The following is a 24,731-nucleotide window of genomic DNA, read 5'->3' on the forward strand; positions in this document are numbered from 1 at the left end:
TGTGGGTATATGAAGTGATTTTTTTCTTTCTGTGGACACGTATGAGAGATCTGAAAGCTTTGCTCTCAGGTTAGAACAGATCTGCTCTGTTCTTTCCAGCTGCAACATTTTTTGCTTCAGAATCTTTCATCTAACTCCAGTAAAATTTAAATGACGTGAACTTCCCCTATCCTATGGGCTTTGGTTCTGTGATTGTGAAATCACCCGAGGAAAACATTAGGTAGCAAATACTGATGAACATGTTAAACATGCTGTGTGCTTGGCTTTTGCCAGTCTCAAGTGCCATACTGCTGCGAAGCTGACTGCTGTCAGTGATACCCTCTTCTGTCTTCAGTTGTATGTTATTCTTCCCCCCTTTTCTCCAGTAACTGAACCTATTTGATAAGTATTTTGGGGAGAAAAAAAGAAAAAAAAAAAAGCTTTACCCTTCTGTATGAATGCAATGTTTCAAATGGAAACTCTGCATGTAGTTACTGTTAACAGTGCAAGGATTGCCATGTTCTGTGAGAGCAGCGGCTCTTTCCCCTCAGCATCCTGCTTCTGGTAGTGGTTAGCACAAACACTGCAGGCTTATGAGCTGATTTGCTCCAGAATTTTCTTGGGGAAAAAAGAAGCAAGCCACCTCCACACCCAAACCACTGTAAATGAATAATATCATTATCCATGAAATTACCAGTCATCTCTTGTGTTATTACTACAATGAGTTGATGAATTCTGCTGCCCAATCATCCTGAGTGAAAATGTACTTTTTATTCTGAACTTGTTTCTATCTACTGAACAAATTTCAGTATTTAAAGGCTGCTATTTTGTACTGGTTGTTCACTGCTGTCTGTTTTTTGAAGGTGCACGAGGCTTAGTCCTAGCCGGAGCTAAGTATCTTTAAACCAATGGTTGTTAGCTTGTTAGCAACGGCATCCTCTTTGCTTTGCACACAGATGCTGCTGCCAACACCGTGGCAGGGACAGGCCTGGGGTAATCCAGTGCTGGGGAGTCACACCCTTCCCTGCCAGAGCTGGCTGCCTCTGCAGCTCAGCGCAGCAGGCTGTGCTTGTGGTGAGTCAGGCTAGAGGGAGTCATCAGCCCAGAAATCAGCAGTAGGCTAATGTGTCACAAGCACAGCAGAGTCTGTGCTGTGGTTTCCCTGCCTTGAATTTTGATCTGTGTGCCATTTGGTAGGCTTGCGCACTACTGGGGACTTTCAAGGCTGGCTGCAGTGTCCTCTTTTTCAAAGCTGTGTGCCAGTTTAGTGTTCTTCCCTTGTGAAACATTAGTATCTTTTAAATTGATAAAATCTGAATTTGTGTCTGGTGAAGAACTGTAATGAATTTTGGCTCTCCTTTAACACCAGAGGGACAGAACGTTCTGCGTGGAAAAAGCAAAATACTGATTAAGTGATTTATTTATTTTTCTTGTGAAGTCTAGGTTATATTTACAGTCATTCATACAATAGTTTTGTTAACCTGAGTGTGATGTTATTGGGATAACTTTGGAATAGTTTATAGGGCTAAAATACATTTTTGAAGTAAAATTTTAATTTTATGTTCAATTTGCCTAATATAATTTATAATTGGTTAGAGAAAATGATGTTTCTGATTTTTCTTCATTTCTTATAGAAGTCTTTTGTGGTGAGTGCATCCTTCATTTTAAATGATTTTAGGAACTCAGCATATAAATGGCTTATTCCTTAAGATAACTTGAGTTTCGTTCATTGGGAAAGGTTAACTAACTGCTTTTAATATAGAGAAATGTTAAGTAAGGCTGAAGACCTATACTGAGAGTGCAGATGATAAGAAGGCATACTAAGAAGGTGCATTATTTCAGTGTATTTTACCTCATGGTCATTGAAAGATGAGATCATTAGAAAAAACTTCATGAAGGAAGTGTTATTCACATTTACGTAGACAAGTGAGGTGCAGAATAAGTTAAATGATTTGTCAGCAGCTGTATAGGACATTTAACTTAGCCTGTTACTAGACCCAAGGCTTCTGGTCACCCTGCTAACGTACTTTTCTGGTGACTCTTCTCTGTTTCTCTTTCATTCGCAGTAAAAGTTGAAATTATTTCAGATGGAGATTGCAGAATTTTTTTTCCAGATAATGCAGATATGTTTCTAGGTATCTGGAGAAATGGCATGACAAGGATGTAAATGACTGATTTACTTATTGATGATCTGTAGGATGGCAAGAATTGTCAGTGTCTCATTTGAAAAATGTTACGTCTCTTTCTTACCTGCTTATTCATTTCAGTTCTGGTTAACTGAAGAGGCCCTAGGGTCCAGTCACCTCTGGTTTTTTTTATCTTGAGCTTCAGTGAGACATTTTATGTCTATTTTCTGTAGCTCCCTAACATATTTTTCTTCTGATACAGATAGCTTAGTTTTATAACACTCTTCAGTTTCAGTTAATCTTATCAGAGTCCTGTGTGTTAGTTTGGGCTGACTACCTAAGCACTTGACTATTGCAATGATTATTGCTACTGTCACAATAAATATTTCAGCACTTTGAGATGTTACTGCAGACTGTACTTACTAAAAATATGCTCTAGAAGGTCACTAATTTGTAATTGTGAGTTACTTATCTGCATTTTCAATCATGCAGTATTTTTACCTCATAAATAAATTTTCCAACTTATTAATACCTTTAGACTGAAGAGACATAATATTTTCCATGTAAAAAAAAAAAAAAAATTTTTCAAAATGTTCTTACTCGATTAGACAGTTAACAATTTGTAGTCAGCATATAATTTCATTGGATTGTAATTGAATTGGAGTACATTATTTATTAATGCATAATAAGTAATTGTAATTCTCTAGGTTAATGTTTCAGCCAATTTAGTTAAAATATGACTTTGTTAAGCCTGAAGGCAGTGCCTTTAATTGTAGCTTTCATTTGTCTGGAATGTCTATGAGGCAGAAATGTAGCCTATGAATACTACTGATCAGTCTGTTTCTCATACTATATGTTTTTTCCATCTCAACTATTGTTGCTTTGAATTTCTTTGTCCTGTGAGCTTTCCACTTTTTTAATATACTACTTTCATTGTGTTATGCTTTAGAAACATTCATACCTTGGGGCTGGGGGAAAATTGCCAACCGTAACTGAAAAATATGTTTTCTAGTGTATTTTAGATGACTGAAAGACTGACATTCCCTTATTGTATCTTCAGCAGTTTTCCCTTCTGGAAAGTAGCATTTCTTAAGGACCTCAGAGCCAGACTGTCTTTGCATGGGTCGTTTTTTTAATCCCTGGACAAAATGGCTTCAGAGCAATGCCCACATTAAGAAAAAGTTGAGAGTAAAAGTATTGTCTGTCTTCAACTGAAAATGCATTTGTAGAGCCTGGTGCGTAGGTGTAATGCTGTGTAGGAGTTCAAGAAAATGGGTTACATCCATAGAGCATCGAGTGTTTGTTTTCCCTTAATGTTTTGTGGGTTAAGAAATTAACCTTGTGAAAAGCTTCACCTCATTATTTATGAAGTGTTTAAAGCACCCATACTGCATAGCAACCAAGAATACTTGAAAAAGAGATTGACATTTAAATATTACTCCAAGTAAAAAAAAAAAAAAATTGCAAGGTGTTTTTACCAAAAATAATCCCAACTGTATGATACATTTTAATATATACGTGTGGCTTCATAACTATAAAAAGCATTTATTGTCTGTATTAATTTCTGAATAGTATTTGCCCACATAACTTGTACTCAAGCAGTAGCAGTATGTGTCTACTGTGGAAACGCTATACTGTGTTATATATCCTGTAGCTTGCATTGCTCACTTTTTCCACACATCACTTGTTAGGTTCAAACCTTCCATCCTTACACTGAACAGAAGTTTCTTGTAAGCTTTGAAATGCAATGGAACAACTGAACAGAGGAAAACAGTTTTAAAAAATTAAGTGTCTGAGTGTTTGGAGGCAACAGTTATGTCTGTAACTCCTTAAGCTTCTTGTTTTTCAGATGTTGCAATTTAATGTTGGTCTTCGTCGAGGAGGGTCAAACATTAGAACAGGCTTCCTGGTGAGGTAGTTGGTGCTCCAGGCTTGTCAGTGCTCAAGAGGCATTTGGATAATGCCCTCAATAACATGCTGTAATTTTGGTTAGCCCTAATGTGGTCTCAGGTAGTTGGACTCGATGATCTTTGAAGGTCTCTTCCAACAGAACTAGTCTCTCTTCCTCTTCTCTCTCTCTCTCTCTCTCCCTCATCTCTCTTCCTCAAATAATAATAATAAATTACATGGTTACTGTAGAGTAGCCATGAGAAATACCTGTATTTATGTTATAGCATTTGCCTATTTTCTTGGAGTGTTTGTGCATGGGTCTCTAACAGGTTAAGTGGTTGAAAGACTACCTAGTAGAAATGTCTTTTGGAGCACACGAATATAAATTTTGCAAATGTCATGGTTTTATGCTGCAAAAAAAATTAAACAAATATATACAATACAAACAAATATTCTTTATAAAGGAATAGAAGCAATAGTTTAGTCCTTGCATTAATACTTAAGAGTGTAAAGCAATATTTGATCAAATATTGTTATTGTGCTCTTCATATCTGTTTAGTTTCCATTAGAAGGCATTACTTTCAGAGCAACCTGTCTATTTACTCTTAGCTGACATCTGAGAATAGAAGGTTTTTTGGAAATATACCTCCAAATGGTTTTGTACAATTCGCCTGCTAGGTTTTTAATGAATATTTTCAGCAGCCTGGCAAAGAGTAAAGTTCTTTGTGTGCGTGTATCTATATATAAATATATAAATAATGGCAGTCATTCTTTGTTTACAGTATGAATCTGATGAACAAGAAAAAAGTGCCTATCAAGAGTATGATAGTGACAGTGATGTTCCTGAAGAGTTGAAAAGAGACTATGTAGATGAGCAGACAGGAGATGCCCCTATGAAGAGGTCAGTACACTCAGTCTTATTTACATGTGTTTAATCTCAGTACTGTAGTTCATTTTTGGTTCAATCTCTATAACAATGGAATAATAATAAATTCTGATACCTGCACAGTGGGAAAGGCTCAGCATTTAGATCTCCAGAATGGGGAGGAGCTTTAAACTGTTCATTGTTATTGCAAAAAGAAACTTTGGGAACCAAGATTTTTAGGATTAAGGCTCTTTGAAGTGAGTTGTGGAAAACTGATTAGCAAGCATTAGACATTTTTCTACAATTGCTATTACATATATGTGTAATTTTTGTTGTATCAAAGGGATTTTTTTTGCAAACAAATGACTTGAGACTTGTGCTTCTGCTTTTGCAAAACAGTAATCTGTTAGGAATTTCAGACAAACAAAAAAAAACCTCACAAAACAAATGTCTGCCTAAGGCACTGTACTAGGTAGATGTCCGTTCAGCTTTTATGAAGCAAGCTCACCTTATTTGTATGGAAGGGGTTTCAGGAGAACTAGACGGGCACGACTTGGGTCAAAAGAGAGGAATGTTTTTTTTTTATTACAAAATCATTCAAAAATAAAATATTATAGTGGTTTCATCAGACATGACAAACGACTTCATTTCAGTGAAACTCTAGAGATAATGATAAAGATGAATTTGTGGGGGAAAAAAAATGCAGGCAGTGACCATGCTATGTACTGTGAAATTGTAACATTATGAACTTTGGAAGAATATTATTTTAATGTATTTTCTTTTTTTTTCTTTTTTTCCTTTTTAGTGTTTCTCGAGAAACCCTGAGGAGCAGAAAGAGATCAGATTATAACCTCAATAAAGTGAATGCACCTATCCTGACAAACACTACACTCAACGTAGTAAGGCTTGTTGGTACGTAGAACAATTGTTGGAATGTATGTTTTTTATTTTAATACAAACCCATGGATTCTAGGAAATACATTCAATGAATTTTAAAACACTTTAAAAACACCAAGTTGGACACTGTTTCCACTCTTTGAATGTGCAGTGTTTTGGATGAGGTCTCAGTGGATTGTGTCACTGTGTATTGCAGTTTCCTGCTCTCAAGTGGCATTGCCTCCCTTTGGATTTCTCGCAGCTTCCTTATACTGGCAGTTCAGTCATTCTCTAATGTGCTTATACAGCCAGCAGGTCCTTCACTTTACCAGTTTTTTCCAAGGGATGAGCCTCTAGTTTATTGCAGAAAGATACGTGTTTTTAATTAATTGATCCTCAAATGCATGGCTTTACATTTTGTACTACTGAATTTCATCAGATTCTTATTACTACAGTCGTCAAGGTCCTCTGCTTCCTCCTGTACATTATGCCAATCCCTTTCTGTTTTGATGGTACCTCCTTATTTTTTTCCATTATCACACTCTTTATTTTTGTGCCAGAGTCATTCATGAGGATTTGAAAGAAGAGTTGTTGGAAACTCCACTAGTAGCTTTTCCAGATACTTCCCTTTTCATCACACTCTGTTCTGCCTTCTCTTTTACTAAACAGTTGACTAAATCCCAGATGGGTGAAATGTACTGTGTTCTTTGTCTAGAAAATCAAATAACATTTGTAACAAGAATATTTATCTTAATCTGATATAGTTCACATCTGGTAGGTCCATGATTTGTTTTATGAATTTTGCCGCCATATAAAACATTAAGGTAAACATGATGTTACTCCCCTGATTTAGTTGAGCATTTTATACCTGGTTCATAGGAGATCTAGCTTTGATCCAGTCCCTGGGATTCTCCCCTTGCAGGCAGGGGTGCCATGGAATGTTTTCTGCTAATGCTATTGAAGGTTTCAGTTCATCTCACCCTGTCTCAGGATTTTGGCTAGGAAAATGCAATGGTACGCCACACTGTTCAGTTTCAAGGCATGTAACCGATGGGTATCTAGGATCCTTTTGTTATCAACTGAGTAGAGTAGATAGCTCCAGAAGCTGGTGCCTGTCCTGGATATCCTTCCTTGTATGTCATAGTACAGATATCTTGGCACTTGTCTTCTGGAGCTGCTTCCCCTCTGCAATGGAGAAGTGAGCAACCAACTTGGGCTAAGGGGCTTTTTTTTTTTTTTTTTTTTTAGATAAAGTTTGACAAAGTGAACGGCATGTGCGATACCAGTGACATAATGCCTTAAAAATTAAGCAGAGACCTAGTGAGGTATGGTATAGATATGTCCTGTGCATCAGAAAGCCTGTACTTTCTTAAAGTTTTGGCCCTTAAAAACAAGGGCCAAATTTCAGACATACTTGTTTTGGTGGCAGTAAATGTAAGTAGCTTTTGTCCCTGCTACATATTGTCAATGACTTGCCTGCCTCCCGTTCGTTTGCATCAGTACGGCTTTTAGTATATCTAGATCAGCTTCTCCCTCTTAGTTAAAAATAAATCATAAGGGAAAGCAACTTAAAACAGGAAGTCTGGAGTGAGATTAAGATGGGATTTTAAATTGCCTGCTCAAGGAGAAGAAATTATTGCCTGACTTTTTAGGGAGAGATGTTATGCAGGTAGTAGTACTCGCTGAAAGAGTGTGACACTGCTCATAATAATTTTGAGCTTTTTCTGGGGGCTATGTGCATTGTAAAGAGGCTAGATGAATAAAAGTGCGAGTTACTGTATATTTAATAAAAACAGTATAAATAAGTTACTACGTGTAGCTGAAGTGGGAGGTCATATAATTGTTGAATTTGAATTTCAAGCTAACAGTTCAATTTATTTTTCTGTTACGTTAATAAACCAGGTACTTATTTCAAAGTTTGTTTCCAATATAAAGTAACAATTAGATTAATTTGTAGGGTTATTTTTTCCCTAGCAAACTCTAGCCTGTTGACTTAAAGGAAGAATGAACCTGTGCTAAATTTTTATGGAATATTGAGACCTAGGGTCCATACATCAACAAGAATATTTGCCATTGTGAATATTGAGTGATTTTTTTAATTTTAATTAATGTAATCCCTATTTAAGAAATGGGTTAGGTTTGTCTAATGCCTTCTTTTTGCCTCATTTTTGCTTCTACTGTGAATGATTTCTTGGGAAGTAACTCTTAGATTTGGCTTGCTTTAAAGCCCATTGTCTTTGAGGAAAATAATAACGGTGGTGACAAATCTCAGAGCTGAAAACTTTTCACTGAAGAAGTGAATGGTCATGTAGCATAGGACTTCATGAGCCCTCGAAACAAGAAAAAACAGCAAAAAAAAAAAACAACAACAAAAAACCCAATCACACAGACTTTCAAAATGATATAATTACAATGGGCTTTTTGAATTTTCCTTGAGAGTGGTATTTTAGCCTCTAATGTATGTTATAGCAAGCTGCATGTTTGAAATTCAGAAACTCACTACAAATTATTTTATAGTGACCATAGATATACTAAAACTCACATAAAAATATCTAGGAGTGTATTTTATTTACTTTCTTTTTGTTTTAATGATCAGATTTATGTAGATTAGTCTGATAGAAAAAACTGCTGTCTTGAAGGGCAAAAGAATTGCTGGAAAGACTGAACACATCCAGAAAAGCCCCAAACAAACAAGAAACTAACACGCAACAACAACATAAACCCTGGCAAATGTTCAGCAGTTTTGGCCACAATATGAATTGTTTATAGAAAGTGTAGCTACTTTAACTTACATAAACTCAAAGGGGTACTTAGAAGTATTTCTGGAAATTTCTAGTGTGGTTTGTGTTTGCGCTATTAGTGCTGTTTGGAAATGTTCTTGTACAGGTTTTTCACCCAAAATATGAACTTTGCTGCAACTAGGTAACAATGTATAGAAGTTAAAATTTGGCGTCCTCTTAGAGAAACTAGGAGGAAATGTTCTTGGAACGCTTTTGTGTAAAGATGCTGAGTGATGTAGTAATAGAGAAATGTTCTTGGCTACAGAAGATTTTTATAGGGACAGTGCTTGGGCAGTGTATAGCCCTTTGGAAAAGCATAGGACACTGCCCAAGAGACTACCTTGAATGTTTATGCCAGCCACAAAGATATTTGGAAATCTAACTGTCCAGAATGTGACACATCACCCGTTATTGTGTATAGGTTGCAGGCAAGTTTGAAAACTGTTTAGCACAGAGTAAGTGGAAAAAATCAGCCTGTGGCAATAAAGAATATTCAGACACACATGAAGATGGCAGCTGCTTTGATAGGGTATCATCCTTTTCAAACATCCATAAATTTCCACATAGGACTGTGCTGGAATTAACTGCGTTTGTTGTTCCCTTTTGGAAAACAAATGGAACATCTTAGGTCTGCTTTTCAGTTTGTTCATAATGCTGTAGGTGAAAACACTGATAATAAAGCATGGAATTAACAACTGGCTTAACCTGTCAAATTATTAGATATTTCAACCCTTGTCAAATTTCCAAAAATAATGAAATACGTTCTTGAGTGTGTTGGCAAACTGGGGCACAGTTGTGTAAAATTCAGGCAGGTTTTTTAGGCTAGGTAGAAATGCAGAAAGCAGCAAAATCAGGTTTTCCTTGATTCTTGCCATAGTGCTGTATCATCCCACCATAGCTGCGTCACATATTTGTCAAATAATGTGGTCTTTTGTGATCAACAGTAATTGTTTAAAAAATCAAGTTCCTTCCCCTGGTGCTTACAGCTAAATTTGATACTCAATTTGTCTATGTAAAACAATATTTTCTGTACGGATTAGTAAGTCACTTTGCTGTGCACGGTGTTAACTTTTAAAATGTTGCTGACTACAGGAGAAGTTAATGATTTTGGCACCCTCATGCAGTATTCTATCAACTTGTCACATCAAAACATGTCTGAAATATGATATTTTGTTAACTGATCTGCTATATCCGACATGCTGGATAAACTGCATTTACATCTTGGTCCAAAAGTTGCTGCCTGTAATGACCCAAAGCTTATTATATATATTAAAATATGTATTTTTTATTATATATATAATATTCATATTAAAAATATAAATATATTTTTGCGATGCCAATGGGACAAGTAGTATGTCATTTCTGAACTAGCCAGCAGAGAGTCTGGGGTCTGAAAAATCAGAATTTTTGATTAAGTACACTTTTCTTATGACCCTGTGGAAAAACACCCATGCCCTATACTAGGAAACAAAATATCATATATATATATATATATTTTTTTTTTCCAAAGTCAAATGCACAACAGTGGAGAGCAGGATGGAAGAGAAGGAATTATTCTTTTCCCTGGGTGTCCCTATTTTAGGACATTCAGTAACATATATTAAAGTAGAAAATTAATCCAGTGAAAAGAAGTAAACAAAGAGTGGTTTAGTTTTTCTTCGAGTTCTGCTTGGATTTGTCTTACAAAATTTCCATTCCTTTTGATTTCCTTTTGCCAGAAACTGTCATGTTCTGTCAGCCTACCCCATTAGAAACACTTCCAATGTACAGCTGAGAACGATTTGGTTTTCTTGCCCTAACTGTCTTTTTCTGTCCTGATCTGATTCCTGAGCTGATCTAATTCCATCTCGCTACAGAAGTTGTCAGTGCTCTTTTGTACAACGCAGTCAAAAGTTGGAGGGGTGGATTTTTTTGCTTGTTTGTTTGCTTTTGTTTCTGTGTGTGTGTTTGTGTGTGTGTGTGTGTGTGTGTGTGTGTTGGTGGGTTTTTTTTGGAGAGGAGGGATCCTCTTGAGGGCAGCACAGTCTGGAGCTTATATTTTCTTCATCTTCAGTGATGGTAGAGCAGTCATTTAGCAGATTCTCAAAGCACCTGCAATGGAAATCTCTCTCGATTGGAGAAAAAAAATAAAATAAAATGTTTTTAAGCAGTCCCTTATAGTGGTTTGTTTCCTTCACTTTTTACAAAAGATAAAAAGGAAGGTGAGCAGGAAATGATATCACACAGATTTGAAACACATTATTCCTAAAGTCCCAATATTGGGTGTATCATTTTTATGCTGTACTTTTCTATTGCTTGTAAAATATCCGTATGTGCATATGTAAACACTCACTAGTGCATAAAATCTTGAGTGTGTCTGCGTATCATTTGAAACAGAGTACTAACAGGGATTATTAATTTTTGGCTAAATGAATCTGAATGTTGTGGAGGAACCAGAAGGTCGTGTGTTTTGAACTTGATACCGAAAAGCTAAAAGAATTGTTCAAGACATTTTGATACAGACTAACATCCACATTTGGAGAAGTCTTGCGTCATTTAAAGTGTCTTACTCATAATATTTATATTTATTTTTAAATCTCCTAATCTCTAAAGCATTGCTAAATTGTTCTTAATCAATATTCAAGGCTAAATGATAAGGTTTGGAAAGGCATTTTTGAGTCTGTGAAGCTCACCACTGTCCTTGTTGCACTTGCACTGAGGAATCTGATTTTCTGTCTTGAATTTTCAAGGGAAATACATGCAGATGATGAACATTCTCAAGCCAATTGCGTTTGATGTCATCCACTTCATGTCCCAGCTCTTTGACTACTATCTGTATGCAGTCTATACATTTTTTGGGCGAAATGACACGGTAGGTAGAAAAGTTATTTATTTCGGAGTATCAGAGTATACGTAGAATGAGAATACTTAAAACAGTACCAAATGTATGATTCCCCAGAAAATTAGTGTTATCAGAATGAATCTGAGTAAGAAAGGCTGATTAGATGAGTGATGAGGAGAGTAAGCATAGGGAGCATCACTGTCATTGGGACATAAAACCAATTGCATTTGAATAGGTACTCAGTATTCAAGTATTTTGAATGGGGAGGAAAGACAAGTACCTGGAAGTAGTGGCAGAAAGTGGGAAATAAAGGAGCAGTGTGCAGTGGCTTGGAGCCCAGAGAGGATTAGGTGACTTGGTTTTTCTGTATTTATTTCTCAGACATAGACATGAATAGCTGAAGAGGAGAAGGGTGCCATGAAGGTTGAGTAGTAACTCAGATTTAAGAGGTTTGAAATACAGTTTTTCAGATGTTATTGCTAATTGGATTAATAAAAATATTTTTGGACTTTGAGTGATCTTGTAGTTGAAATAAATGCTTGTTGGCAATGTCTGTACATAACATGGATCAACTTTCAACAGAATTGTCTTAAAGCATTTAAAAGCTGCATGTAAAAAGAATTTTATCCTCTTTTGGCCCCTAGATTACTTCACAGCAATAATATAATGGGATTCCAAATTCATCATCATCTTTTGGCAAATCACAGTGGATTTTCAGACTGTCAGCATATGGTTCTAAATGGTTTTGAGCTGTTTGGCAGGACAAATACATTTGCAATTTGTTTGTGTTTAGAAGATGGGTGTTTTTTTGTTGGTGATGGTGGTTTTTTTTTTCCTGTTAAACTAATTGATTTCCATTGGCTTAATCAGCTGCTCTGCTATTCACATTGTGTTACATTTGTTTTTTTTGCACCTCCTGTTTTGTGTTTTTAAAGCCCATGCCGAGTTCCTCACTTTCTGCTTCTAACAGAGAACAGCACAGTTCTAGGCAGGTAAATGTTAAAGCAGATGAGTGGTAAAACTGCGTTGTTTTCCTAGTGTGCCTGATTTTTGTTTTGACAGATGGTTTTCTATGGGAAACATAACTCTTACCAAGGGTCTGTGAATGGGATAAACCCTCTTGTAATGCTCCTTGAATGTTCTCACTTCTCATTGTGTTAGAGACCTTTAAAAAATTGAGATGGTTGATGGTATGTGATTTAGACCTAGACCACTGTCAGTGTTCCTGCTGTAATTTTATAAATAAAATATCAAATGGGATTTGTAAAAATATGCTGGTATTATAACCTCTTCAAACAATTAGAATACTGTGCCTATGTTATGTGTGTGAGTTAGTACAAGAGTGATAAGTTGTACATAGTTAATTGCCTGTTCAGTGAAAATCAAGGATTGTGTTGACTACTCTGTCTGGTCATGAGGCTATGTCATTGTTCTTTCCAGAACTCTTTAGAACAATTTCCATATGTAAACAATATTTGGCATTCTTCACTGCCAAAACTTGCACCCTGTTGGAATCAGAATTGCTCTTTCAAACTCTCTTTAATTCCTGGGGTACACATTAAGGCTTTCTTCTTTATACCAAATTTTGGGGAAACCTAATGTGAAATTACAAGAAAGAACCTTTATTTAATATCTATTCACTAAAGTCATGATATTCATGAACATATCACAGAATAGTCTTCCTTAGCAGAATAAATTTTAAGGTGAGTTTTAATTTTTTTGACAACACATTATGCTAATATATAAATCTAATGACTGTTTTTGTAGAAAACACTTTTTTGTAACAAGTCACATAGAATTGGTGATGAGTATAAATTCTCTAATGCTAAACTTACTAAGTCATCAGTTTGTAGCATTTAAATATCTACTGTTTTGCATTTATAAGTGGCAGAAATTTGAAGTACAAAAACTTTAACCAGGTAACAAAACAATTATACTGATGAGCAGTGCATTCTGTTTGAAGCTGTGAGTTTTTGGCCTTGGGGAAAAAAGTGCTGTACAACAATTGTGTGTGTTTTTTTTTCCTTATAAATATAAATGCACCGCTTTGGGCTCTGCCTGATGAATCTGGAGCTCTTGAGATGTAATGTTTTATGGAAATTTAAATGTATTCTTTCATTTCTTATTATTCTTATATGTTTCAAGTGTGAAATGTCCATTTTTTAAAAAAGAAATAAAAGTATTATTAAGAAATATTTTATTAAAATAATACTAAAAGAATTTAAAAAATTGCTGTCAAAAATTGGTAATTGAAGGCCAAGAAGAGAAAGGGTTAGTGGCAGATTGTGGTGTGTATTTTGATGGTGCAGAAGAGAATTGCTTAAAATGAAATTTAATGGCTGAAACTTGCAAATATTTTTTTAATAGATTTTTTTTTTCTTGCAGTTTTTGTTTTCTGGCTCATTCTTACCTCGATAGGGAAAAAAAGCCAGTCTTGAATTTGCAATCCTTGTGGCCATAACTTGAAAAATTATTATATGATGTCAAGGATGGAATAAAAGATGATTTGGGAAATTTAGAGTGTGTTTCTTAGAGCAAGGAAAAAAAGCAGATTTTCTTTTTCACCCATATACCTGCAAAATTGAAGGCAGCTCGGAACTGATCTTTCTACAGTAAAAATGTGAATAAAATGCACACCAAAAAACCACACTTTTTTATCTGGAACATTTTATCAAACAGGGTGATAAAACCTATGTTTCCTAGATCAGATTCTAGATTTCAGGAGAGGGTTCCAGTGGGAATTCAGCAAGGTAAATTTTCATTGAGTATATGGGGAGATCAGGATGGATGGACATCTTAAATGAGAAAGTTTAGAACTAGTAAATAGGGACCTAAATTATTCCTTTTTGTATGTAAAATGAGAGATGGGACGTGACTTCCTTCCCTGATTTAGTGCGTTGAAAGGCAGTCTAATACAGTGGATATCATTGCTCTAGATATTGTTCAGTAAATTGCTTTTTTGGTGTGAATCACATACCAGAACTGTATTCAGATACTTGTAGTTTCCTAAACATGTTTTTCTTGCTTGTCCCATTTCCTCTGCCTTTGGTTTGTTAGTTTGTTCTTGTTTCTTTGTAACTGGAAGTAGAAGATAAGTAGCTATATTAATTACACATCAGATCAGCCCCTCAGCTGGTATAATTCATTGCATCTACCAGGAAATGAATGTTAATTTATCCCAGCTGAACACCTTCCCCACCATGCTACTGAGCCATGAACATGAAGATGGCATATTAGGTAAATCTTTATAGACATTAAGTAATAACAACTGTTTTATAAAGATCAATGGATGTAACTATACAATTGCTAGTTGGATTTTCAATAAGGGATTACAAGAAACTTTGTAGTCAAGGCTATTTGGCCTGGGTATGGTATTCATGGAAGTCTTGCTGGGGGCACTGTGATGTGTTTTTTGGGGCTGGTCTCCCAGATGAGGTGATCTTGGGTCCTGTGCCCATATACAGTGTTGCAACAATAAAGAATGCTGAATGCTCATTGACAGAAATTGTAAGCCATCATCTTCATGAGATGTGCTCAGATCATCCCTCATGGCAGTGCAGTGACCTCTGTTGATCGTCATTTTGTAGAGTTACAATTATGTATTAAAACTTTAGTGTGAAAAAATTGTATCCAGTGCTTACAAACTGAAGTTTTGCTGTATTACCATAAACCGTAAGCCAAGGATTTTTACTTTTCAAACTTAAACAGAATATATTTCTTCCAGTTTGAATCGACGGGATTGGGCCTCAGTAGTAGCAGATTACGCACCACGTTGAACAGAATCCAGGAGAGCCTCATTGATCTAGTAAGTATCTGGATTTGGAAATAGGGGCTGTGTCAGAAATTCAGGAATTGTATTTCACCATAGTTTACTGATTTTTTTTTTTTTTTCTGGCTCTTCATATTTGGTGTCTGTAAAGACAAAGACTATTTCTTGGTATATAATAAGGCAGGTATCATTAGAGTGTGAAATTATTTGTTCTTAATGTACAACAGAATTACTTTAATAGCTTTTACTAGATGTAACAACACAATTAGGCATTTAAATCTTAAAATGTTTTATGGTTTATATAATAAAAGAAAAAATGATATTCCAATATTATCCTTATTAAATCAGACCTTTTATTAAAAATACACCCAACAACAGACAACTCATTTTTCTCCAGTGAAAGAACAGCAAAACAATAAGCCATCGATAAACACATTCACTGTATAAAATCATTAGTATGTTAAGTCCACTGTTATGTCACTTCTGAATATCATGGAATTTTACGTGTCATATTTTATAAATTATATCACATCAGTCACTGCATGAGTTATTTTCAGAAAGTGAAAAGTAAATATGGTGCTCATGTCACACTGGTGGTAGATGACTATTCCTTTACATCACATTACAACGAATGAACAGGAGTCTTCAGGTAGGTTTTGTGGATTGAACTGAGGAGCAGGGTTTATAAAGAAATATTGTTGAGAACTGTGCAAAAATGGAACTGTGTGCTCTTTTTTCAACCTAAATATAAAATGCTTGAAACATTGTGAAGAAATTTCTTGAGTATTGTAAATGGGATATATGGTAATTAATACCACAGATACTAGAGGAAGGGTTCTTTTTTGAAGGCAGAAGTGAGATACAAATGGTCTACTTTGACTTTCACAGGGATTTGGCGCTCCACAGAATTGTACTAACGTGCCTTTTTGAATTCCTTTAGACATTTAGAACAGTCAAATTCTAAACCGTTCTTTCAGAGAAGCATTTTAAAGCAGTTTGAGTCATTTCTTGCAAAGTCAGTAGAGGGAGCATAACATAACTAATAACCCTGGGCCTCCATAATGCAGAGAAAGGCTAAAGTCATTTTGATATTCATCTCAAGGGCAATGTATTCAGAAAAGGAAAAAAAAATAAATTAGGAAGATCTTGCAGTCAAATCAGTTAAAGATTCGTCATTATTGGGAAAAACATCAAGTTTTAGAGTGAATGTTTTAAGCTTACTCTGTAGTCATTGTTCTTGAGAGTGCTTTGCATTGTTTTGATTTTTTAATCAATCAATATAAATTTTTTAAAAATCATTTCTAGGAGTAAATTGAGAAGATTAACTGGCTTTCTTTTTCTTCGTCATTTAACAGTTCTGTTACAGATAACACTACTGTCCATTGAGATTAAAAGCTGTGTCTGATAACTTCAAGCCAGTCAACGAAACATATTAATCTTATGAATTTATGAATCTTATGAACTTATACAGGTTTTATGCTGTCAATGGGAATTTACTTTTTAATTCATGAGGAAGAAAAAAGATTTCTGGATATTTCTGTTATTATTATCATCACTTAGAATTTATGGAAGTCAAGATTAATCTTCACTGTGTCATAAAATGGGTATTTCTCATTGCTTAAAATTGCTTTCTGAAGATATTCTTCATGTTTATATTGTGAGGTTCAGTCTCATGACTTGTCAGGAATTTATATTTTTTATTTATTTATTTTTGCGTTGCCTTCTATTCATGGTAACTTTTTTCAGGGCTCTCATTTCTGCTACATTTTGTTTCCTGATAGCAGCATCTTTCAATATTTTGTTTAAATAAGGATATTTTCAGCAAGATTTTATTCTCATTCGATGACTAAGTCTTTGTCAAAACTTCATAAAGATCAAACTAGTTCCTGAAATCTCTCAGTAGCAGTGAAGGTAGAACTCTACTGTCTATGTTAAGACTATTAGGAAGTTTAGACTGGGTTGTTCCTTGCTCATTTGTGGTTGTTTTTTTTTTTTTTCCTGAGATACTGCATGGATGAATGTCTATTTATATTTATTGTCAAGAGAAAGAAGGAAAGTTGGAAGGTTTAGAGGCCATTTCCTTTAAAAAAAAAATAAAACAAAACTGTCAGGTTAGCTTTTTGTAGACTTTATGTAGTTCCTGTTTTGGGATTAATGCTGCCTGGTTTATATCAGATACCTCTTTGGGATGCTACTTTTATTATTGTTCAGCTGGATTTTAATCCTGCTTTGTGAAGAACACAAAAACACAAAACAACAGTGGTAGGAGGTTCCACTTCTCGCAAGGTAAAGCCAACCTGTCTTCTTTCTTGCATCTTTGTGGAATCCTCATTATGAAGATTGTGGAGGTTGACTGGAGGCATTCCCTATAGCTGTTTATGGAACTGCTCTGCTCTAAGTTTTTACTTCCCTATTACTACTGTCAAGAAATGTCCTCTATAAGCAGTACTCAAATACGCTTTAATTACTCCTCTGTTTCACAGTACCTCAGAGTAAAGCCAACTGTACTTTACAAACAATAGCAAGTTCACCTACAGTTTAGATTGATGTTTTAGACTGTGAACTGGAAATAGCTGAGATACATACACGTGTTCAGTTGAGCTCCCTTCTCCACAAGGCAATGATCTAACTTTTCAGCTGTGACCCAGAATATTCAGTGTCCATATGTTGCTTCTACACTAGTATTATAACAAGTATTACAATAATCCCCCTTGAAAAGAAAACCAAAACAACCTAACCTGTCCAGTAAATCTCTCCCTGCCCCTTGTGTTTCTGATAGACATACAAAATATCCAAATTAAAAACATGTATAATGTAGTCAAAATGAGGAAGGGACTGGTTCATGATGCTTCTGTCAAGCAATCTGAGAGTTTGGTCGCTTAGCTCTTCACAGGATTGAGCAGACATATTCTCTGGGTGCTGCTGCTTTAAATATACCAGCTGATTCAAATCATTATAAATATACTGAGTTTTTGTCCAACTATGGCTTTCATTAATCTCTGCGATGTTCATATTGAGAGTGTTTAATTATGGTCTGAAATTTCTTATGATATATAAATGAAATAAGTTTTGTTAAAAAAAAAAATAAAAAGGGCCTTTTAAGCAGAACTGTCTTTATTTGCTTTATTGCAATAAGTAATGTGCAAGAGTGTTGGGATCTCGTACTGATCAAGTTACAGACTTATTGCTACTTGTTTTTCCTTTAAGGAAGTACTGAAGTCTAACTCAAAAGAATAAAAAATGTAAGCACTTTGAGTATTTGTTTTAAAACAGATTAGAGAGCAGTTTCATTTTCTCAGAGTCAAGAGGATTATATGGCTTTCAAAAAAATTTTTGATATGTTCATTTTATATGTACATTTGAACTCAGCCCTTCCTGCAGCAAGTGTAAGATAGCTTCAGTACGGATGTCTTCTATGCAACAACTTCAGAGACAATAATTCAGATTCTCCAGAAATAGAAGTATACAAGTAGTTTCATTCATACCAGCAGGATGTATTAAAAGAAAGAGAGAAGAGTGATACACAATGTTAAGCTGCAGCTTTCATTAGGGCAAAAGGGCAAACACATTGAAACGAGCTTATTTCTGAACAGGTTATGTCTCCTCACTGCCAGTTCCCCAAGTGGGATGCATGGAGAGATCTACACACATTCCATCCTTGTGTTTGTCATTTCTACCAGAACTGTGTTTTTGCAATTGTAATGATGCTTACTAATCATATCAATTCACGGCGACCAGTAAGCACCCAAGTAGGTATTTGGCATCAATCAGATAGTGATCTGCAGTAATTGGTGATTTGGAAGGGAAACTTCTACTTCTGATGCCTTGCTTTATCTGTCTCTAAGCAACTTCTTTATTGCTTAGTCACAGTGCTGCCATTGCCTAGACACTGTTTATGAATGTCCTCTTCATGCAAATCGCTGCCTTAAACGATACTGCTGCTTTCAAAAGTGAGGTATTTGGAGTAGATAAACAGAATATTCATAAATATTTCATTGCAAACTGGTTTGCTCATTTAAAACTGAGATTTAGAATGAAGTTTGTTAGTTACTCTTATGGGAGTAGAAAAATAAATCACTGCAGTAAAGTATATAAGCATTGCAATGCAATATATAGAACAGAAGACGGAAGAAATTACTGGTATAGAGAAGTATTGTTTGATGTATTTTAGATTCTGTCTTTGCTTTTGGGCTCTTTTCCCATGAAGTATGTAACTGCTAGTGATGACAGTAGGTTAGAGACTGATGGTGCAGAGATGAAAAATTTAGATTTTCAGCTGCACAAATATGATAAAGAATACTGCAAGGAACGTTTTTCTTTTTTTTTTTTTCCACATCTGACTTTCCAACCCATCTTGCAAAGATACTTTGTGTTTTTTTCTTTAAGTAGATTTGTACAACATCTGTAATGACAGTGCTTAAGGTGTTGTGTGAAATGCTTGTCAAGAGAAGAAAATTCTGTGTATACAAAAGAAAGTTCTGATGTGATAGATACTTTGAAAATATGATAGGACATCACAGCTGCATTGCTTCCTCATGTTATTCATTCAGAGCAATTCACACAACTTTTTTTCTTTGTTCAATGGAATTACCCAACTTGAATGGAATGATATCCTGAAAATGAAAGTTTTCTGGCTTATTTGTTTGAATAAATTTTCTGGTTCTTGGTGGTTGTGCCCCTCTCCTCAGGCAGTCACTGAGCCGTCTCACATCAGTCACTTCAGCCTTTTTGCTGGACACCAAAACCTTGGGCTGATTTCTGGTCCCAGAGGAATGCAGAGTCATAGCTGAACACCTGGGAACCAGCTGCAGCTCTTAATGAAACTGTCTTTGGGTAAAAAAAATTGTTGCAATAAAAGTCTGTGATCAAATCAGTTTGACTTATTATTTGGTTAGGTAGGGGTTGAGATTCCCAAGGTTGTGGCAGTGGGCATGCTTTCTTGTGGAGGCTCACCTGCTGTGTATTTTTTTTTAAGCATTTCATCATTCGTTTTCTCAGCACACAGTGATTCCTGACACAGGACTTCCTGCATTAAGCTAAATAAGGCAGTAAATAAGCTTGCTGATTTCTGGTAGTTTTTTATGCAAAAAGTCTGCCATTATTTTTGGAACACTAAGAAATAAATGAAATGGAAAGATCCTGCAAGTTTCTACTCAAAGTTTTTAGAAGTCTTTTGGTGAAATCAGAGACTGACTCAACTGAGGTGTGGGACATCTTTGTTTTGTGACAAGGGTGGTGAACGAGCATACTGCAGCAGTAGTTTAGTGCTGCCAGTGGAATCAGGAACTTTACGCACACCGCGAAGCAATGCTGATGAACTCAACTCTGGGGCCAGTGCAGAGTGCTTGCATTGTAAGGTCACTTGTGTGGAACTTCATAATATCACAAAGGTATCGCTTGCCTGCAGAGGATTATGAATAAACAGAAAATTAATAGAATGGATTCCTAAGAGAGTATGTTTCGTTTCTAATGATCTTTTCTTTCAAGGTATGTTGGATGTTTACTGTAGCAGGCTATGCTTTTTACATTTGATTTAGTTTCCCAATGGCTGAGTCAAGATTACCAGCTTTTTAAGCTTTGTGCCTCTAAGCAATAAAATACCAATCTTTTAACATATAAAAAGTAGTAGGAGTATTAAAAAGTATAATTTTTAAACCTTACCATATTAAGACATATTCAGATAGTACTGTTATCCTTGAATGCAATGTGCTTTTACAATTAGCTCTGCCATTCATTTTCAGCATCAAGTTTCAAGAATTATTAGAAGTGTTTGTGTGTGTGTGTGTGTGTGGAAAGTGACGTGTTGCTTTCAGTACATCTGCTTTAATCAGAAATCTTTTTACATTAAGTGATTACTTTGAGCTATTTTTGAACAGCTTTTGCATGCAGTAAGGGCTTATGTTTGGTAAATGTTTATTTTGTTGTATTCTGTGCTCATAATGTTACTGAAACTATCAATTAAAATTCTGTAAATGCAGAGCTCGTGCACTAATCTTGTAAGGTAAATTGTTTTTTAGGTAAATGTTTGAGGTCAGTCTGCTTTTTCTCGCCATCAGTGCACATGCAGTTTAAGTTAACAGCGTTTGTTTGTCAGAGACATATGATGTACCTGTAGACTATATGACTATCAGAGCATTTTCTAATATTCTAAATTTTGCCATGCCTTTCAAATTCCACTTACTCCTTTAAGTTCAGGATTTCTTCTGTAAGGTTTAAAAGTATTGCCATTTGCTTCTAGCAGAATCAAAATCAAAATTGTTCCTATTGTGTGTATGTGAATTCAAAACACAATTCTAAAGCTAAAGTTCTATACTGCAAGTGTGAGGTGGACAGAAATTCAGTTTTGAAAAACTATTAGTTACTAATGTGATCTGTTGAGTTTTGTGATCCAAGAACAAGTGTCTTTTTTCTTTTTAGTTAACTATAACCATTCATATTCAGCATCTCCACTACAATGGCAGGTAATCACATTTTTGTCATGCTTCCTTAGTGTTTAACATACTGTTGGGTAACTGAAAAATGATTCTGAGCTCGTGATGAGACCAGGCCCCTTAAAAATGTCTTTCTTGCAACCTGCATGTCTAACTTTTAAATGAGATAATTAGTTTAGGTAGCTTATGCTTCTAATTTGTGTTATTACCTCATAGTCTCTTCTTCTTCAGATGGAAGGCTTTCCCCCTGGGTTTTCCACAGAGCTTTTTGAGGGGGTTCTGTTGAACTATTGAAATGAGAATGTTCTCTTGTTTAGGAAGACATCTTTTAAAGGAGCAAATTGTAAGAGAAGCTTGTTCTTTACACAGATTTGTATTATTAAGTAAAGAATTTCTGCTTGAGAGTAAACAATTAAATGCTGAATTAAAGTGTCCAGCCACAAATCAAACAGCATCATGCTTACATATATCTGATACTTGCTATTTACTAATACACACCCACCTGTCCTAAAAAGCAATTTCAGAGGAAATTTAATTCAAAGATAGACATCGCATAATGGTACCTGCTAAAGCACACAGTGTAGCTCATATTACTGTTAGCAAATATTAAACAGGGTAAAGTACTCATAACCCTGCTTTAACACCTCTGCATTCTGATGTTTTCCGGCCTTTATGGCAAAGCAGCTTATATAACAATTGCTAGTTGTGTGTGCCAATCATTAGCATTAGAAAACTCAATTCTTTTCCTATTAAAATATGATGGAGTTAAACTAGAAAAAGCTGAATAGGTAGGATTCACTGTAAGGTGTCTATAGGGAATGTGAGTTAACCCATACTGCTATACCTGGCACAGTTGATTTGATTATTGTTCAGATAAGTTTGGTGTTTTGGATAAAATCTATTTTTAAACTGCAAATTGTGTGATCACCGTGGTCTTCTTGTGTTTGGCAAGGAAGCAGAAAAATATCTTGTAGTTGGCATCAGTTCCATGTGTACCTTGTAATGACTTTATTAAATCCATATTTCGCCTGGTTTGCTTACAGGAATGTTAAGTGGGCTGCAGTATGACTGAGATGCATTACAGTTCTGCTTTATCAGCAAGTCTACTGCTCTGATGCAGAGAAAAGCTAAGCAAGTTTGTTCTGATTTGGTACTGCTCTCTGCATGCTTGATGCTAGGTACTACTACATGTTCTCAGTGTAACTTGACCTTTCTTGAAATGTAACTCAAGTTGGCTGTTGTATAATTTCCTGGATTCTATTCTTATCATCGTCACCTTCCTCTATTGATTGGTACAGCTTTTCCCCCTTCCAGTTTTACTGGAGCTTCCTATTCTCTATGAGTAGTCAAAGGTAATGTCTGAGAGCAGGGAGTGCCTTGCACATTTTCTTACGTTACTGGAAGGATTAACTCTAACAAGTCCAGTCTATTGCAAAGCAACTGATTTCTTTAAACAGTTTGTAGGATATTTTTCCTGTTCCAGCCTGAATGTATGCCTGTATTGCTGCTTTCAGTCATGTCATCATTGTTTTTTACTATTAGCACGTTTCTGTGTCTATTTTAGAACAAGGAGAATGAAATACTCATAGTGTGTCTGGACGGTATATCTGAAACAGAGCGTGACTCCATGGTTGAACACAGACATGTGTGTCTTGTACACATTTTTTCTTTGGATGCTTTCTCTGTTAAATAAATAATGTAAGATATTTATGGAATCAAGCAGATAGAGGAAAAAATTGCTTAATTCACATTTCAATACTTATTTGACAAGTGGCTTTGAATTGAGATAAATACAAAATGGAGTCTGTAATATTTGATGTTAATATATTTTGTAGTCAGTCTTTGGAAAAAAACAAAACAACAAAGATGTAATTGGCAGACCTGTATTGTCAAAATGATTTTGTTTTTCTTGTCTAAACAGTAAAATAGTAGTTTTATTATTCACAATGATATTCAAAATGCTACTGAGCAATCTTCCGGAGTTTCTTCAGGTCTTTACCACTGCTGTTTTTCCTCTAACCCTGACACTGAGGGTCTCTCCTAAAATTAGAGAATTGGTTGGTGGGCTATGCCTTTTGGTGTGGTGTTTTATCATATGCACTTCAAAGCTTTTCTTTGTTTTGTTTTTGAGGACGATATGAAAGGAAAAATTAAGAGAAGACAGATAAAGAGTGGATTTTGATAATTAATTGTGGCTTTGGCTCAGTTAATATGAAAATTAACTGTTATGCCTAGATCATTAAATAGTATTGCCAGTTTTCATTGTGGATGTGCTCGGCAAGTATCTTCAGAGCTGCCTCAAAGAGATTACATGAGCTTTAGCAAATATCCAGACCTCTTGACTTGTTTACTCATTCTGATAGACTCAGCAGAATGCCAGTTTCACTGTGTTATGAAATGTCTGGCCAGTATAATTGCAAAGTTATCTGGTTGAATGTGAACAGAACAGAATAATAAAAATTCATTTTTCAAAGAGTACAGTGATGTAGCTAGATGTTTTAATCATTCCCATGCTAGTACAACTGTATCTGATAACATCTGATCTTCTTTTAGAAGTTTTATCTTCTGCTGGTTGACCTTCTTCAGCTAGATCTTCTAGTGCTACAAGTGATGTGTTGATGGTATTGCTCAGTCAATCCTTGTTCAGGATTTCTGTGGGCTCCCTGCTTTGCCCACTTTCCACTTCTGTAGTTTATTGCAGATTTTTTTTTTACAAGTCTGTAGATACTTCATACTTGACAGCCAGAACTCTACTGTCCAAGTCTGCCTATACTTGGTTGCATCTGCGGTAGTAGATGTATGTAGCGCATTTACATTTGTGTTGGTCATCTGGAGACATCGGGCTGACAGAGCTTTTCTGAATTAGCAAATCCAGCTCCCTGTTGCCTTGGGCTGTCACAGAGAAATCATTTGTCAAATCTAAGATGTTTAAAGTGGAACGTGTGATCTTTTTGTTCCTCTGCACCTCAAACCATATTTATCAGATTGGACAACATTATATTCCCTGTTGTTTTCCCCTGTTCACCTGTTTCTCTGTTGCATGCGGTATCTTCTCTCTTTTTTTTTTTCAAGATGTACAGTGCATATTCTTCCTTGTTTCAGTCCTGATACTTAAAATGTGTTAGATCATGACTTAGTTCAGTCAGTATTTCTGGTGCTTGCTGCTACTTCTTTCTTCTAAGGAAAAAAAGAAC

The 24,731-nt window shown here is 35.5% G+C and overlaps 1 protein-coding gene across 2 annotated transcripts in view; it reads left to right on the forward strand.

Moving 5' to 3' along the window:
* The window catches only part of VPS50 (VPS50, EARP/GARPII complex subunit), a 73,039-nt gene that overhangs the window by 38,618 nt on the left and 9,690 nt on the right, over positions 1–24,731 (forward strand). For both annotated transcript variants that reach the window (XR_002435047.1, XM_021386574.1), the window contains exons 19-22: positions 4,778–4,896; positions 5,666–5,772; positions 11,246–11,367; positions 15,062–15,142. Coding sequence is in view for 1 of the 2 variants with exons in the window: in XM_021386574.1 (XP_021242249.1) it covers positions 4,778–4,896; positions 5,666–5,772; positions 11,246–11,367; positions 15,062–15,142 (429 nt within the window). In the remaining variant the exon portion in view is untranslated. The remainder of the gene's footprint in view (positions 1–4,777; positions 4,897–5,665; positions 5,773–11,245; positions 11,368–15,061; positions 15,143–24,731) is intronic.

Source organism: Numida meleagris, chromosome 2 (assembly GCF_002078875.1).
Source record: "Numida meleagris isolate 19003 breed g44 Domestic line chromosome 2, NumMel1.0, whole genome shotgun sequence".
NCBI classification, from domain to species: Eukaryota; Metazoa; Chordata; class Aves; order Galliformes; family Numididae; genus Numida; species Numida meleagris.